This window comes from Vicugna pacos, chromosome 5 (assembly GCF_048564905.1).
Source record: "Vicugna pacos chromosome 5, VicPac4, whole genome shotgun sequence".
In the NCBI taxonomy this organism is placed as follows: domain Eukaryota; kingdom Metazoa; phylum Chordata; class Mammalia; order Artiodactyla; family Camelidae; genus Vicugna; species Vicugna pacos.
The window spans coordinates 46,351,611-46,369,542 of NC_132991.1; the positions used below are offsets into that span (position 1 = coordinate 46,351,611).

At 37.9% G+C, this 17,932-nt stretch overlaps 1 protein-coding gene and 1 long non-coding RNA gene across 3 annotated transcripts in view; one reads left to right on the plus strand and one right to left on the minus strand.

Annotated features, from left to right (window-relative positions):
• The window catches only part of OLA1 (Obg like ATPase 1), a 145,275-nt gene extending 130,132 nt beyond the window's left edge, over positions 1–15,143 (minus strand). Inside the window, exons 1-3 of one of the 2 annotated variants that reach the window (XM_031678336.2) lie at positions 14,970–15,143; positions 13,562–13,662; positions 4,166–4,309 (exon numbers count right to left, since the gene is read on the minus strand). In XM_031678336.2, coding sequence (XP_031534196.1) covers positions 4,166–4,309; positions 13,562–13,662 — 245 coding nt within the window. In that variant the 5' untranslated portion in view covers positions 14,970–15,143. Of the gene's footprint in view, positions 1–4,165; positions 4,310–13,561; positions 13,663–14,945 lie in introns of both variants that reach the window. The other variant, XM_031678337.2, reaches the window with a different exon arrangement.
• Positions 15,144–15,417: 274 nt separating this feature from the next.
• Positions 15,418–17,932, plus strand: part of LOC140696398 (uncharacterized) — a 28,507-nt gene continuing 25,992 nt past the window's right edge. The window contains exon 1 of the long non-coding RNA XR_012072672.1: positions 15,418–15,616. This is a non-coding gene — a long non-coding RNA (uncharacterized lncRNA). The remainder of the gene's footprint in view (positions 15,617–17,932) is intronic.

Consider the following 17,932-nt stretch of genomic DNA (forward strand, 5'->3'; position numbering starts at 1 on the left):
TGATGAAGCATTAGCAGGAAAGCATTTTAAATAAGTGTTTTAAAAAATTGACCATGTTAAGTTAATTTTCTTGTGAATTCAGCATTCTTGATGTTTTATATATATTTTTATTGAAGTATAGTCAGTTTACAATGTTGTGTTAATTTCTGGTGTACAGCACAATACTTTAGTCATATAGGAGCATACATATATTTGTTTTCAATATTCTTTTTCACCATAAGTTACTACAAGATATTGAATATAGTTCCCTGTGCTATACAGTATACTTATCGTTTGTCTATTTTATATGTATTAGTTAGTATCCGCAAATCTTGAACTCCCAATTTATCCCTTCCCACCCTCTTCCTCCCCTGGTAACCATAAATTTGTTTTCTATGTCTGTGACTCTGTTTCTGTTTTGTAAATAAGTTCATTTGTCTTTTTAAAAAAAATTCCACATATAAGTGATATCATATGGTATTTTTCTTTCCCTTTCTGGCTTTCTTCACTTAGAATTACATTTTCCAGGGCCATCCATGTTGCTGCAAATGGCATTATTTTATTCTTTTTTATCGCTGAGTAGTATTCCATTGTATAAATACACCACAGCTTCTTTATCTAGTCATCTGTTGATGGACATTTAGATTGTTTCTATGTCTTGGCTATTGCAAACAGGGCTGCTATGAACATTGGGGTGCATGTGTCTTTTTGAATTAAGGTTCCCTCTGGACATATGTCCAGGAGTAGGATTGCTAGATCATATGGTAAATCTATCTTTAGCTTTTTGAGGAATCTCCATACTGTTTTCCACAACGGCTGCACCAAACTACATTCCCACCAACAGTATAGGAAGGTTCCCTTTTCTCAACACCCTCTCCAGCATTTATTGTTTGTGGACTTTTGAATGATGGCCATTCTGACTGGTGCGAGGTGATACCTCATTGTAGTTTTGATTTGCATTTCTCTGATAATTAGTGATATTGAGCATTTTTTCATGTACCTATTGACCATTTGTATATCTTCAATGGAGAATTGCTTGTTTAGGTCTTCTGACCATTTTTGGATTGGGTTGTTTGGTTTTTTTCTTATTAAGTCCTATGAGCTGTTTATATATTCTGACAATTAAGCCTACAGGGGAAGGCAATCTTATTACCAAGTTGATAAAGTGGAATGGAGAGGGGAACAAAGCTAGGTCCTTGATGACACAAGTAGGGTGCTAAAACCAACACTAAATACCAAGCTACCCGTTACTAACTCAATAAATTTTTTAAGCCAAAATACTAAGTGCAACCAAACTCATCCTAAATAATATAATTTCTTACAACTAAAACATATCACCCATATGACAAATATGAAATAGAGCAGCAAAGATATGAGTGAAAAGGCCTTGAACTTGAAGCAAGAAGTCTTGGGTTCCATTACTGGTTGACATTAACTATCTGTGTGACCTTCAAATCATTCCACCTTTCTGTGCTTCAGTTTCTTTTTATGAAGAAACTAGACAGGATAATCTATAGCTCTGAGATTCTGGTTTCTAATAAAAATGAGTTTCTTAATTCTGATTCTCAATTTAAAGCCAGGATTAATATAATATCTCAAAAAATAAAAACTTGAGTCCTAATTTAATACTGTACCAATAATTTTAAGACTACTTGAGCAAAATAATGTTTTTAGACCATATGAAATTTTCTTGAGACTAAAATGATAAGGTTAAAAATCTTTCTAATCATTATAGTATAATGAACACAGAATACCAAAAATATTTATAAGTTTTTCTTTAGTAGAAATAGACTAAAATAATGAGGAAGATATTTTTTCATCAAAAACACACAAAAAAATTTGAGAACTTGCAATATAACAGATAAGTTTAGGGTAGCAAGAATACTATGAATTATTGTCAATTCTTTGCTTGACCACAAAGAGGCCATAAGTTATGGAAAAAATGAAGATGGGTTCCCACTCAATCTTTTTATTTCCATAAAGGCATTTAATCAATGTTTATCAATAAAGAAAATGCAAGAGAAATTTTGAGAAATAAATTCCCTCACTGCCTAAAATTTCAACAAATTTTAAGTCCAAGGGCTTTTTTGTCATTGTTGTTCTCTTCATGTCTCTGAAAAATTTCAGCAATGTCATATGACCATACAGTTGGGAAGTGGCAAAGGCTCACACAAGGAGAGTGTCAGAGCAAGGAGAGAAGGCAGCCCAACAGCAGCTGGAGCCTGTACAAAGAAGGTATCTGGGCAGAAGAGCAGCCCAGCATAGACAGGACCCAAGCAAGAGTGTCTAAACTGGGCGACAACCTGGTGAGTTTGAGAGATTTGCTACCTACAAGGAGATTGAGCAAAAAAGCACATTATTGAGACAACTGGAGAAATCTAAATGGAATCTGTGAATTAGATGGTAATATTAGATCAACGTCAACATCCTGATTATAACGGCTTGCTGTGGTTATGTAGGAGAGTATCTATATTTAGTAAATACAAACTGAAGGATTAAAGTGCAATGTGGCACTGTATCTGCAACTTATTTTCAAAGGTTCAGAGAAATTTGAGTGAAGGGCATATAAGCATTCTATGTATAATTTTGCAGCTTTTATATAAAATTCAAATCATTTAAAAATAAAAAGATTTTTTAAAGGATACAAAAGTCAGCCTGAGGAACCAATTTAAGGGATATAATTTGAGCTATATCCAATGATTGTGACAGATTATAACCAAGTGAGTAACACTGATATGAATAATTACATGAATGAATAAATGAAAACAAGGAAGCTTTTCTTATAGTAGAATGCCAACTAATAAATGAAGAAAAATGGTGGAATCACAAAATCATCACGTGACAATCAACACAGTAATACTTAACTCATCAAAAAAAAATCAATAGATGCTAAAACTAGTGGATAAGAGTAAGAGAAGTAAATGAATCCATTATATATTTTCTAGTTACAACTCATAGGAATTTCTGATAGACTGGATGTAGGGGTGAGGAAAGAGAAGAATCATGGATAAATCTTGGACTTTAACTTAGCAACTGGAAAAATAATACTGCTACTTATTGACTTAATAAAAGTCCTGAGAAAGAACAAATTTGACCTAAGGCAGAGTGAAATCAAGAAGTCCATTCTGGACATGTCACGTCCGAGGCACCTGTTTAGTCATCTAAGTGTCATGTCAAGGAGGTGGTTAGATATGTATCTGGAGTTCAACAGAGTTCAGGGCTGGAAACAGAAACTTGGGATTATCACCACATTCAAAATAGACAAACTAAAAAATTAAAAGCAAACTGAATTCTCAATAATAGAAAAATGGAGGAGGAGAGGGTATAGCTCAGTGGTAAAGTGCATGCCTAACATGCATGAGGTCCTGGGTTCAATCCCCCAGTATCTCCATTAACTAACTAAATAAATAAATCTGATTACCTCCCTCCCCAACCCAAAAATAATAGAAAAATGGAAAATAAACTGTGTACATTCATATAATATAGTGTTAAATATAATTATTATATTAGAAATTATATGTGCATTTTTAATCTAGAAAAATGTTAATACTCCAAGTTAAAAAGTAGCCTCTTGCTATAAACACATGCATGCACATTCACAGAAAAGTATGGAAGGATCTACCTCCAAAGTATTTACACCCATTAATTATACCAAAGTAGAAGCAGAGGTGACTTTTACTCCTCTGTTTATACATCTCTATAGTCTGAACTTCCTACACACCTGTATTATTTTATTTTTTCTAATTAAATATATAATATCTCCTTATTATAAAAATTTCAAAAAACAGAGAAAAACAAGAAATAAAGAAAAAAATGACCTAAAGATTGCATTACCCAGAGATAACCATCAGTTTGTGATCTTCATTTCACACATTTCCTATGAATGCATACATACGTGTATAATTTTACATGAATGAGACCACCTAATACAGACTAACTTCTCCCTCTACTTCATACTCCCCAGAAAAAAATAACTGCAATGCTAATAATGGATGTATCCTTCCTCACCCTTCTCCCTGCTTTACATTACTTTTATAATCACCCAAAACAATAATGCTACATTAATTTTGCAAAAACAAAAAACAAAAGAAAAACCCTTCTACATGCTTTTAAATATATCACTACATATATTGACTCATTCTGTACAGGGCCACCAAATAAACAAAGACAAAAAGATTTTTCTTACCTTGCTGGTTTATGGTACTGGCAAAGAAAGTCAAACCTTTCATCTGGCACAGGTACTCTGCTCTCATTCGGATCAATAGTGCAGAATGGGAAGTTTTCTGCTGAAGCTTGACTATTGGTTAATACATTGAAGAAGGTAGATTTCCTAGAAGGAATAAAATAATTTCAAATCAATTCCTAGGCTAACACTGAGAAAAATTTATCTCACTCTAATTTCAATGCTCAAATAAGATTTGAGGATTATAAAACCAATCCAGAAAGGGTGCTAGGGAGATACATGTTTTTACTAACAGAAATGAATGAAATTGAAAATAATGCAGCTCCACAGGGAAATATACACAAAATGTTATGATAAATCACAGAGAAAAAAAAAAAAACAAAATAATGCAGCTCGAGATTTACAATTAGGTTATGCTCCTATCTCAGTCTATCAGGACTATTTGAAAATCATTTCCGAAAGAATCTTTGTTATAATGACAGCTAGTATCACATCATACACAAAATCGATTTTACTCCTAAAGTACCTAGCAGTACCAGTATCATTTCACCTATACCTAGCATAATCTTTTCTGGCATAAATGTAGAGAGATGTGTATTTAGTTAGGTCAATCCCTTCCCAAGCATTCTGAAACTAGAGGTTACCAATGGGGACAGGGAAAGAGGAGGGGAAAGATAGGAGTAGGGAAGTAAGAGGCACAAACTACTATGTATAAAGTAAATTATTAGCTACAAGGATATATTGCACAGCACAGGGAATACAGCCAATAATTCATAATAACTATAAATGAAGTATAATCTATCAAAATTTTGAGTCTATTTATGAGTGCACTATGTTGCACCCCTGAAACTAATATAATATTGTAAGTCAACTATACCTCAGTTAAAGACCCCACATATATTGCTGTGGGAACACAGAATGACACAGTCACTTTAGAAAAGCTTGACAGTTCCTCATATAGTCAAACAGTCACATATAACCCAGAAATTCCACTCCTAAGTATACACCCAAGAGAGATGAAAACATGTGTCAACATACAAATTTGTTTATTCCAAAGCTGGGGCAGAAAAAGTACAAATAAGCCTGGAACATAATACACAGCCAGAAAGTAGAAAATATTCAAAAAATAGAGGACACCTCAAAAGGAATACAGGTGAACAGGAAGTCTCCTGATGGCCAAATCTCGGCAATTTGAACAACAAAATAATAACAACAGTAGCATGTTATAACCAACAAAATAAAATTTGATCCTGATATAAATAAATTATAAATAGTTTGCATGAATAAAAGCGAGATTCTTCTTTACAATAGAATTCTATACAATAGAATTTCCATTGTTCCTTTTATAAATTGTTCCTTCTATAAATGCAGAAGGAACAATAGAAATTTTAAAATCACCATTTGGTAAACACCACAATAATAACTATTTCAAAGAAGAATCATTAATACATGCCAAAACTGGGGAACAAAAGTATGAGAAACACAATATTTACGTCATTTCAAAATATCCCCCATAGGATATATTTATTAATTGCAGTGGGAAATACAGTAAGCCTTTCAGTGAAGAAATTAGTCTGACACCTCCTTAGATAAGTTATCAAAGTTCACATCACTAGTAATGGGACAAATCAACATTGTGTGCTTCCTGATAGAATACACTAAGAAGCACATGTCACTTCTGTGCCCAAAATTGCGTAACTTGAATTTAATCACATGGAAATATTAGATAAACCCCAATTAAGGGCCCACCATAAGTGGCCAGCATTCTTCAAAAGAATCAAGGGCATGAAAGACAAAGAGAAACTAAGAAACTGTTCCAGATTAAGGGAAACTAAGGAGACAGAACAATTAAATGCAACATATACGTAATCCTAGATTAGATCCTGGACCAGAAAATGGACAATAGTGAAACAATTGGTAAATCAATGCTAATTTCCTGATTCTTATAAACTGTACTAGGTTAACATTTGGGGAATGTAACAGACCTCATATAAGAATTTTTTTTAACGAGCTTTCCAAGTGTGAAATTTTTTAAACTGTGGATCTACTTCAAAAACAATTTTTATTTAATCTTAAGCAAGAAAGTCATGCAGACTGGGAAGAGGTAGTTCTAATACATATCCAATAAAGAATCTATAGCCATAATTTTAAAAAAACTAATCATTAATAAGAAAAAAAAGATGCTTCACAAAAGATGTCCAGTAAACATATGAAAAAATGCTCAAAATCATTAGCTATCAGAGATATGCAAAATGAGATACTATACACAAGAATGGTCAAAATGAAAAAGAATGACAATACCAAGTGCTGGTGAGAAAGCAGAGCAATTAGCACTCTATTACAAGATGGGCACTATAAATTAGAATGACCACTTTGGAAAATTGTGTGGTAGTATCTGCCTAAAGCTATTTAATTCCTAGAGGTGGGGCAGTAAGGGGATGGGAGTGCAGAGGGTGAGTGTATCCATTCATCCAATAGAAGTGAATGCTTAGGTCTACCCACCAAAAGACATGTACATGAATGTTCAAAACAGAAATGGAAACAACCTAAGTGCCCATCAACAGCAAAATGGGTAAATATATTGTATAATCTCACAGACATAATGTTGACTTATAAACGACATAAAGAGTGTATAGTGTGTGATTCTATCTGTATCAGGCAAACTAATCAATGTGGTAACAGAAGTTGGAACATGGTTATCTTAGGAGGGACAGGACTGACTGGGAAGGGGTACCAGGAAGTATTTTGTGACACCGGATTTGTCCTAGATCTTGATGTGGGTACTGGTTACATGAGTGAATTAAAATGTAAAAATCTGATATGTGCACTTAAAGTTTGCACATTTTACTGTATATGTTATACTTCAATTTAAAAATTAAAAAAAAAACCTCACTGGGGCAAAAACAATAAGAATCACTATAAATAATGCTCTGACAGAAAGCCCACTTAAGAAGCCTCTGGAATAATTCAAGTAAGAAATGAGTGGAAATGAAAATGTGAAGAAAACAAATCAGAGAGATTATCTGCAGCAGGTTTGGTGCCCTACTGAAAAATTCAATTAAGGAGAAAGTATGCAAAGGTAAATCTCTCAAGTATCTGGGGGGAAAGTAGTATTATTACCCAAGATAGGGAATGCAAGAGGAATTGAGCTCAGTTTTAGTCATACTGAGTGAAGATATTTAACTGGAGATATTCAGGGCAGTTAGGTATATGAATCTGGAACTCAGATGCAACCTGAGCAGGACATATACATTAGAAAACAGAAACCAATAGATGATTAAAATCAGGAGAGGATGAGACTGCCTAGGGAGAAAGTATAAAAGAGAAGACAGCCAAGGACAGAAATCTAATATTAGGAGCAAACACAGGAAGTGTAGCAAGCATAAAGGACTGAAGGAAGAGTAAGAGAGGTGGGGAGTTACTAACTATCAAATAGGACAGAGAGGTGAAGTATATTAAGAACAAAAATGAGTACCAGCTTTGACAATCAGATCACTGTTGTCAGGGGAAGGGTAGAGTTCAGCAGTAGAGCTCATGCTTAGCATGCATGACGTCCTGGGTTTAATCCCCAGTACCTCCATGAAGGAAGGAAGGAAGGAAGGAAGGAAGGAAGGAAGGAAGGAAGGAAGGAAATCAAATTACCTCCTTCCCCCACCAAAAAAACAAAAATAAAGTAAAACAGATCACTATTGTCTTTTGCTATAGATTTTGTCAAAGGAAGTATTTTTAAAAGGCCTTTAATGATCTAAAAAATAGTTAAAATATACCATTTGCACTACCGTGGTACCTTCATTTCCACATCAATTTCAAACTAGTACATGCAAGCAATCTGCAAAAAAATTAATTATTAATAGTAATAACTGGAATATTTTAAGTTATAACTACAAAAGGAAAATATAATCTATCCCAGAGATAAACATAACAGAATAATGTATATATAAGAAACAATATTCCATATAAAAATTCAGTGGCTTTTCTGTACATGAAATTTTTTATAATCAAATATTGGAAAATATCTGGCCAGCATGAGAAATAAATATATGCATTTAAAAAGCCAGTTATTTTTTAAGCACTTAGAGAATAATCTTCTTCCGGTGAGTTTCTTCAATCAATCAAGATGGAACCCCTTCAGCAAGAACAAGAAGCTAAGAATCAGCCAGAAAGACTTCCCCAGGGAACAAATGGGAGTCACACAAATTATATTAGGAAAATAGGAGACTGCAGTGAATTAAAGATGGCCACACATTCTTTGCCACTTCTCCCAACACTAGGCTCACTCTATTTCCCTTCTTTCTTTATCTCTGGGCTGGTGTCACAACTTGCTTTGACCAAAACAAATAGGTAGAAGTGTCCTGGGCCACTGTCACATTTTCCCTCTCTTGGGAGATAGCCACCATGCTATAAATAAGCTTGGGCAGGCGACCACTTGGAGAGCAAGAAGCCAAGTAAAGGAAGATATCCCCAGACTTCTAGCCAACCTGATAAGGTCCCAGCCCTGTGGGTGTAGCCATCTTGGACCTTCCAATCCTGACTAGCTACCTGCTGAATGCAGCCACATAAAGGATCCCAAGTGAGACCAACAGTTAAGACACTCACCCAACTAACCTACAGAATAATGAGAAATAATAGTTACTGTTTTAAACCACAAACTTTTGAAGTGGTTTGCTATACAACAATAGATAACTGAAACACTGAACATAATTATCTTGTGATTGTTTTAAAGCATTTCTTACAATGTTTTCCTCAACAACAGGATATAGGTTTCAAAGACTATGGTTGGTCTCTGGCAAACTGCAAAAAGGCAAGTTGTAGGAACAACCAAAGGACATTCCCAGAAGCATGAACTAAGCAAGACAAATACTCCCCTAGGGCAACTGCTGAGTATTAGAATAGAGTATTGAGCTGTCTCCCAAGATCCATTCTCTCCTTCTTTCATAGTAACAGAATTTTTAACTGAACATATGGCCATCAAAATAAAGACTACATTTCCTAGCCTTTCCTGAAAATAAATTCTTATGACTTCATTTGGACAAAGGAATGCTACCAGAAGCATAGTGTGGTAGCTTACAAGAAAAAGTCCCTATTCTAGATTATGACAAAAATAAAGTTACCCTTGGTTGTAAAAAAGAAAAAAAGAAGTCCCTAATAGACTTCAGGGAAAGTTGTTTGGCCCTCTGACCTTCAGATAACCAGCTGTATGGAATTCACAACTCTTTGGAACATGAAAATGAAAGGCCACATCTCTGGGATTGCCAAGGTATGAGTTGAAAGGAGCTGGGGTTTCAAGGACTTCATACAGCAAGTCACCAATCTAGGACTGCAAAGCTTACACTTCTACATAAAAAATAAACGTCTGTTTAAGCAAAAGTTATTTGGGGTTCTCTGACATCCTCAACTGAACCACATCGCATCTCATGCAATGGTAGTAATGAGAAGAGCTGTCCCATGACACAGTAAAGAAGCCTGGAATACCAAAATGTAGTTTCTCAAGCAATGACAACACAATGGAGCAAAGATAGTCTTTTCAACAAATGGTGCTGGAACAACTGGACATCCACATGCCAAAAAAAAAAAAAAGAATCTAGGCACAGACCGTACTTCCTTCACAAAAATTGACTCAAATGGATCACAAAAAGCATAAAATACAAAACTATAAAACTCCTAGACAATAGAAGAAAATCTAGATGAACTTGGGTATGGAAATGACTTTTTAGATACAATACCAAAGGCATGATCCATGAAAGAAATGGTAAGTCAGACTTCATTAAACTGAAAACCCTCTATTCTGCAAAAGACAATGTCAATGTCAAGAGAATGGGAAGACAAGCCACAGACTCGGAGAAAATATTTGTGAAAGACACATCTGATAAAGGACTGTTAACCAAAACATACAAAGAACTCTTAAAACTCAATAATAAGAAAATAAGCAACCTAATTTAAAAATAGGCCAAAGACCTTACACATGTCCCACCATGGAAAATACAGAGATGACAAATAATAAGTATAAGAAAAGATGCTTCACATTATATGTCAACAGGGAAATGCAAATTAAAACAATGGAATACCATTACACACCCATTAAAATGGCCAAAATTCAGAACCCTGACAACAAAAAATGCTGACAAGGATATGGAGCAACAAGAGCTCTTATTCATTGCTAGTGGAAATGCAAAATAGTACAGCCACTTCCGAAGTTCCTTATAAAACTAAGCATGTTCTTACCATACAATCCAGCAACCATGCTCTTTGGTATTTACCCAAACAAGTTGAAAATTTATGTCCACATAAAAACCTGCACATGGATGTTTATAGCAAGCAGTTTTATTCATAACTGCCAAAACTTGGAAGCAAACTAAGATGTCCTTCAGTTGATGAATGGATAAATAAACTATGGTACATTCAGGCAATGGAATAATATTCAGCACTAAAAAGAAATTAGCTGTTTAACTCAGGAAAAGACATGGAAGAAACTTAAATGCATATTACCAAGTAAAAGAAGCCAATCTGATAAGGCTACATACTGTACGATTCCAACTATATGACATTCTGGAAAAGACCAAAGTATGGAGACAGTAGAGAACTTAGTGGTTTGGGAGGGTATGTGAATAGGAGCAGCAGAGGATTTTTAGGACAGTGAAACAACTCTGTATGATACTATAATGGTGGACAAAGGTCTATACATTTGTCCAAACCCATAGAAAGTACAACACCATGGGTGTACCCTTAGGTAAACTACAGACACTGGGTGATTATGATGTGTCAATGTAAGTTCATCAATGATAACAAATGTACCACTCTGGTACAGGATGTTGATAATGCTTGTATAAGGGCCGGGGGTATCTGAGAAATCTCCACACCCTCCCCTCAAATCTGCTGTGAACCTAAAACTGCTCTAAAAAAATAAATCCTTAAAAAAAAGTAGTTTTCCCCAACAGCCTCCAAGCCTCACACCTACAGCAGTATACTGGTCCAAGAGGAGCTAATTTATGAAGGTCATTCAGTTAAGAAAAAGCAGAACAGATCTAGAAATCAAATGTTCACACTCTTGGTTTAGTATTTTTTCCATTTCATTAAAAGTGGTCATTAAAACATGCCTTCTTATCATTAAACCTACACATGGCATCAAGGGTGGAAAACTATCCCATTCATAAATAATTACTGAGTGTTTATGAAGTTCTTGATATCAGTCTAGGTGCTAGGACTATAACAACAAGAACAAGACAATCTTTGCCTTCATGGAATTTAAATTCTAATGGGAAGGGGAGGGGGAAGAGGTTAAACCACTGATTAAATTATATAATACATATAAAGCTCTCAGAAGAGTGACCGGCATATAGTAAGTGTTCAATAAATATCAATTATTGTTAGCTATGAATATTACCTCTAAGTTTCTAGGTAATCAGCCTTATGGTTACTAAAAAGCAAAACTTCTTATTCATTCAGTTCTCTAAAAATCACAAAATTCTTTAGATGGTTTCTGTTTTAAATATTCTTATTTTTGATCAGTAGGCCATCCTTTAGAGAATTGACCCCTCTCCCCAAACAATGTCTTGTAGGTCTACCCTGAGGTCCAATCAGATCTTCTTACACAGGAATCTGCATCATTGGAGAGATAGCAGGAGATGGGAAACACCCAGAAGCTCAGTTCATATGGCTGAGCTCCACGTGGACCCATCTCTGCCAGCACTACCATAGCTCCTGTTCTTTCTGAGGTCTGGCTGTTCAGCTTGGCCTTCAACGCTCTCCTTCCAATAAGTCTCTTTCTCTTGATTAAGACAGCCAGAATCTATGTTGCTTACAAAGAACCTGCACCTGACACAGGTAATATAATATCATTCTGTAAAAAGGAGTGTTCATAACCAAACACAAAACTCCTCAAACTGTACATTATTAACATGAGTGAATTTTACTGTTTATAAAGTATACCTGAATAAAACTGGGAGAAAGTATTTAAAGTATTTAATTTAAAGGCATAAATAGCACATTTATACTAGATAATAAAATATTTTAATTATTTACATATATATATATTGATTTTATTATGCTCTAAGCTAAAAAGCTCATACAGGAAACACTTTTTAAGATGCCTCATTTTAAAGTAGTCCCATTTAAAGTCAAGCTGCACTGACTGCAATGATTCTACAATAAGAGAAGTATGTTAATATCTGAAAACTGTCTTGCTTACTAATGCAATACACACACATACATAATGATCATATCTTGCTTTCAAGTTTATGACAGCACCCTACAGTACTTTGCTTAATTATTTGTTTTGCTTATATTCCCACTCTCCACTTAGTCTTACTTTCCAAGCAGCCTATATCACAGCAGGAAACCCCCTCAAAATGCAAACCTCTCAGGCTCCAGAGTGAAATTAGGACAGCCACACTTGTCATGTTTTGCATTACAAGAATTTCAGAACTGCCTTACTTGGTCACACCATGCTCCGTTCACTAAGCAATCTCTGTGACAGAGACTCCAAGGGACACATGAAAGAACTCCGTTGTCCTACCTGCTGCCAAACTAAAAGCCCAAAAAGCACATAACAAAATACTTTCAGTCACTTTAAAAAATCGATACTGGATCTGTTATTCCTTAGTATACCCTAATTACTTCTAGACATTTTACATTTTAATATTAGTAAAAGGCATTAAAACAGAAGGGCAAATAAGGATAAAGTAGACTTTGAACATCCAAGTTGCATGTATATAGATTTGTATAATAAACCCCAAAAACATTTCCTATTACTGTGTTATTTGTGATAAATAATTCACTTTAATTTTAAACATTACAGAACTCAAAATTCTGCTCTCACAACTTTCAGATGTAACCACTTTGTAACAGATACCCTTTTATCTAGCAAATTCCAATATTAAGTTTAAAACTGTCACCTTCTTCTCCAGTAAAAATTCAGCCATCTGACTCCTGATCTCCCGAGAATCTATTCAAATGTATAAAGGGGCTTTTAAAACTATTTCCTAAAGTATCCTACTTCATGGCCTCTGGTAGCCAACCTAGGACCCCTACATAGCCAGCCAGCACAACAATCTAACTTAAACTACTCTAGTTCCACTTAAATTCAATACTGTGTGTCTCCCAACAGTGTTTCAAGCAAACAGAGCTGATCTGGTTCAACTTGATGTTTAAACTCCCATTGCTTCTTCCTCCAAGTTTAGCAAGACACACAATATAAGTAACAAATTTCAACACAGTATCTGTGTAGAAAACCAAAAATAAGATACATCTAAATGAAAACCTTGTTTTGCAACATATTAATATTCCAGCTTCCTAGCCTATTTTCTTCAGTTTAAATTTTAATTATCTCATGAGTTCCCATTTCTACAATAGGAGCCAAAATATTTACGAGATGAAAATGAGAAAAGCCCAACATCCACCTACCCAACATTTGGCAATCCAACAATACCAATTTTCAAGGAGGTTCCAAATCGTCCAATGATTGGAGGTGGTTTAATTCCATCACTTCCCTTTTTGGGAGGCATCTGAAATGTCAAAACACACATTTGAACAAAACTTTTTACTATGCTCATTGAGCAAAAACGTATTTCATCACACAAAATATATTACTGAATAACAGATTAAGAATAAAGCATACTGTATATATCAATTCAAAACTGACACAGAGCTAAATTCACTTTATTTTTCAACAAAAATGAAAAAAAAAAATTCTGTTAACAGATCCAATTCTGATAGTTGTCAAAGCAGTCACTCCTGAGAAGTCCTGGAAAAACTAATCTAAAAAATATGTGGCATCAGAAATTAAAAATAAAATTTAGCTGCCAATCCTCCAGCTACTCTGTTCACAAAATACTTTCTTAACCTGACGTGTCGCTATACGAATGAAAGTATTTGGAAGCAGGAGCATAGGTAAGAGTGTCAAAGCAAATCCATTCTAGAACCACCAGCAACCCGAGTCACCGCCCACCAAACCATTCCCCTCCTCCCCTTAATCTGGAACCTGTTCTTTCCCATTTACCGACAAGCACCATTTTTTCACATGAATGAACACATGCCGGTATTATCAAGGTCTTTCCAACAAGTCTCTTCTACCTCTGGCACTGTAGGTACAACTCATCAGTCCACTCAAGCAACCTTTGGGATCTACCCTTCGGTTATTTCTAGTCGTAAATGGATTCACTACCCCTTTTTGTTACAGGTCGAAACATTCTTGGCCCCTGCCAACCTGACTCCAAGTTCCTAAGTGTAGAATTGATTCCACTTTAGTACTGCAAACTGAACTCATAAGGATTGCTAACCTCGCGTTTTATAAGCTGGAAACTCAAACTGTCCCTGTCTTCTGGCTCCAGTTGAACCTTCCGGGGCCACGCTGAGGCCCTGCTCATCCCAGCTTCTGATCCCTGACTCCGAGGGCTAGGAATCTCCCTTCTCAGGGTCTTAACTCACACCTGTTCCCAGCCAAACTCCAGGTCTCCGAGGCACAGCTCCAGGAGCAGAGAACTCTTCAGTCCCCTGGCCTCCTACCGAGGGGTGGCCAGCCGCCCAACCCAAACGGGGCCTCACCCAACATCTTCCCCAGCTGGACTGGGCCACTGGTCGTCCCGGCCTCCGGAGAAGGCTTTTCCCAGAGTGTGCCGGGTGAGGCGTGGGCCGCTCTCGGGACGCGCGGCCTAGTCCGAGAGCGCCTCATTCATCCATACACCCCACGCCGCCCGCTGCCCTCGCCCTATCCCGGCCACGCGGCCTTGGCCTGACGCGGGCCTCAGAGCAACGGGCCATGGGGTCGAAAACGCGGCGGGGAGCATACCCGGAGGCTCCCCGAGGGCCTCACCGTGCTCGGGGCGGGCGATGACACGGGGTCCCAACGGCAGCAGGAGATGGGTCCTGTCGGGAGCGGGAGGCGGGGAGGAAGGAGGAGAGAGCGCAGGCCCGGCCCCTCCGCCGAGCGGCACGCACGTCGGCGGCGGCAGCGGAACGGGCGGGCCGGGAGCCCGGCGGCACCTGCGCGCAGGCTGCGCGCCCCGCCCCGCCCTGCCCCGGCCCACCCCGTTTGCCCTCTCGCCCCGCCCCGCGCTCCCTCTCGCCCCGCCCACCAACCCGGCTGCCCGGGAGGCGGGAGCAGGGTGGGAGAGGCCGCGCGGCCCCACAGAGGGCGGGAGCGGGAGCAGCCGCCTGGGCCCTCCTGACCGCATCCCACCCCGGAGCGCGAGTCTTCCGCCCTCTGCACGTGGGGCTACTCGGCTCCAGATCTCAGCTTCCTCACGGTGCACGCCCCGCGTCGCCCGTACACGCTCGCTCGCCGCTCTGCGGCCCCACACTTCACCCGCTGGACCTCGAAGCACCCTCGGACTTGGAGAGGGGTCGCCTGAGGTCTGGCGATGAGCCTCGCCAGCCCAGCTTGGCCGCCAACTGAGTCGTCGGGGACCACGGCCCCAGCTCGTCTTAAATTCCTATAACTTTCTGCAGTCAATCTACATGGTGAGAAGCTGTTAAACTTTACTGAAGGAAAAAAGAGCTAAGGGAAGCTTAATATCTAAAGAGACATTAGTCACCTTATTGTTAAACAGGCGTTTGATAGGTGCTGGATCCCAGAATGCGTTTAATACAGCCAGTTCCAACCCCACCCCCCCTTTCCTCTGGGTGATTACGAACAGGGGCCTTGGAATTCCAATCTGGGACGTGTATGTTCCAATCTGAATTCCACTACTCAGCTGTGTGACCCTAGCCAAAGTAACCTGTCTGGACTTCAATTTCCTCCTAGACAAAATGAGGCCGTTAAGACCCACCTCACCAAGTTATGAGGCTAAATTGAGATACTGTGTGTAAAACTTGCAGCATCAGTACCTGGCACATATAGGAAAACCTCATAAACAATAATAAAGACTATTGTTAATATTAGGGTTTCATCTTATCTCACCCACACCTGACTACACTATGAGCTCCATATGTAGAAGGAATTCATTCATACAGGTCCTGGCCTTCAACGAGCTTTCAAGTATTTGTTCCAATGAATGTAATACTCGTACAGAAATTGTGACACTGGAAGCTTCTTTCAAAAAAAAAATAGTTCCTAATAAAGGAAAAGATATGAGTTGGCTGATATCCCCAGTTTACAGATGAGGGAATAGTATCAGAAAGGTTAAAAAGAGAAAAAAAAAGTAATTTGGATAGAGTCACACAACTAACTGGTAAATGGCAGAAGCCAGATTTCAAGCCCCAGTCTAACTGAAAAATCTGTTCTCTTTCAGCCAAAATTCTAATAGGGACTATTTATAAGCAGCAACTGAGCCATTATTTATAGTAAAATTGCATTAAGGTTTTCCTTAGCCCTATGAGAGTGGTCCACTGAGACAAGTTAAAAAGCTTTGTCTGTAAATTTGGAAATTTTGAAGGACACAGGCAACTTAATTTGATTTTGGTTTTGTATTCTTTTTTCTTTATATAATTGGCAAATATGCACTATTTACTATTTAAATTCTCTCAATCTAGATCCCTTGTCCCCAAAACCTTATATTTATTTTTTTTAAAGTGTCTGGGTGCATGATAGCTACGAAACAGAAAGAAACTAACTAGCCCACATTTTGTACCCACCATCAGTATAAACTCTTATGAATAGCCCTAACAAAGTAATTCCTAAGTTGTTTACTGTTTTAGTAGTGACGTTTTTATAGTTGGCTTTCACACTGCTGCTTGTGAAAAAAGAGAGGAACCATTACCTAAAAAGCTCAGAATCCCAGAAAGTCCAATCTGCCCAGCAACCAGCCACTCCAATACCACTTGAAAATGTTCCCCACTTGTGGAGTAGTTGAATTATCTTCAATTTATTACTGTCTTTTGGTGAAATCCCACTATTTCTTAAATCTCAATATCTCTGTGATCTACCCATTCTCTTCCATTCACACTGTCGAGTCCTTGTTTCTGTATTTGCAGCTACATCTTTAACTTGAACTTTTGACTACCTTTAAAGTGCCTTAAAGCAGTTCACGCAGATGTCAGTGAGCTAGACAGGGTTTCAGGAGTGGCCAATTGCTGCCAACGGTTACCCAAAAACAGGACTCCATTTCCAGCTCACTGGAGGAAATGTGACTAGCTCGCAGTCACTGGGGGTCAATTCATAGTCACAAGAAAGAGAATCTGATTGGCCCAGTTTAGATGAAGTTCTGCTAAGGGTCCAGTCAGCCTTGTTCATGTGGGTAGTGGTCACACAGTAGAAACATCTGTGTGAGTTACCTCTCTCTACTGATGAAGCAGGGTTTCTCAGAGAAAATCCTAGTATGCATCTTCTTTTCTACATGATAAATGAAGACTCAGTGAGACAAACAGGATATTAAGAGTTAACACTAATGCCAAGCCTAAGAAAATGACTTTGAACACAGGAAAGTTTGTCCTTGAGCCTTTTGCACAAAGAGAAGTCTATTTAGGACCTGTTGGGCTCAGTGATTGAGTGAAGCCTAGAGGAACGAATCAGAGTGGTCTAGGATGGAAATGGAGCAAAAAAATCTCTGTCAGAGGAAGAATGAGACTAGGCCATCAGATCAGCTCCACATAAGGCTGCTGCCAAGGAAAGATGAATGGGATGAAAAAAAAGTAGAGCTCACATTTTTCACTCTTTGCTATTATTAGCCTTTCATAATTTTTCTTTCCTTCCCAGCCAGTAACCAGGGATCAAGTGAGTTGACCAAAGATCACACAGGATCTAGGGAGTGGCTTGGAGTCAGTAATTTACCCCCCAGTACAGAGTAGCTCAGTTGGAAATCCAGAGATTTAGTGATCCTGCACAGAAAGCCAAGGGAC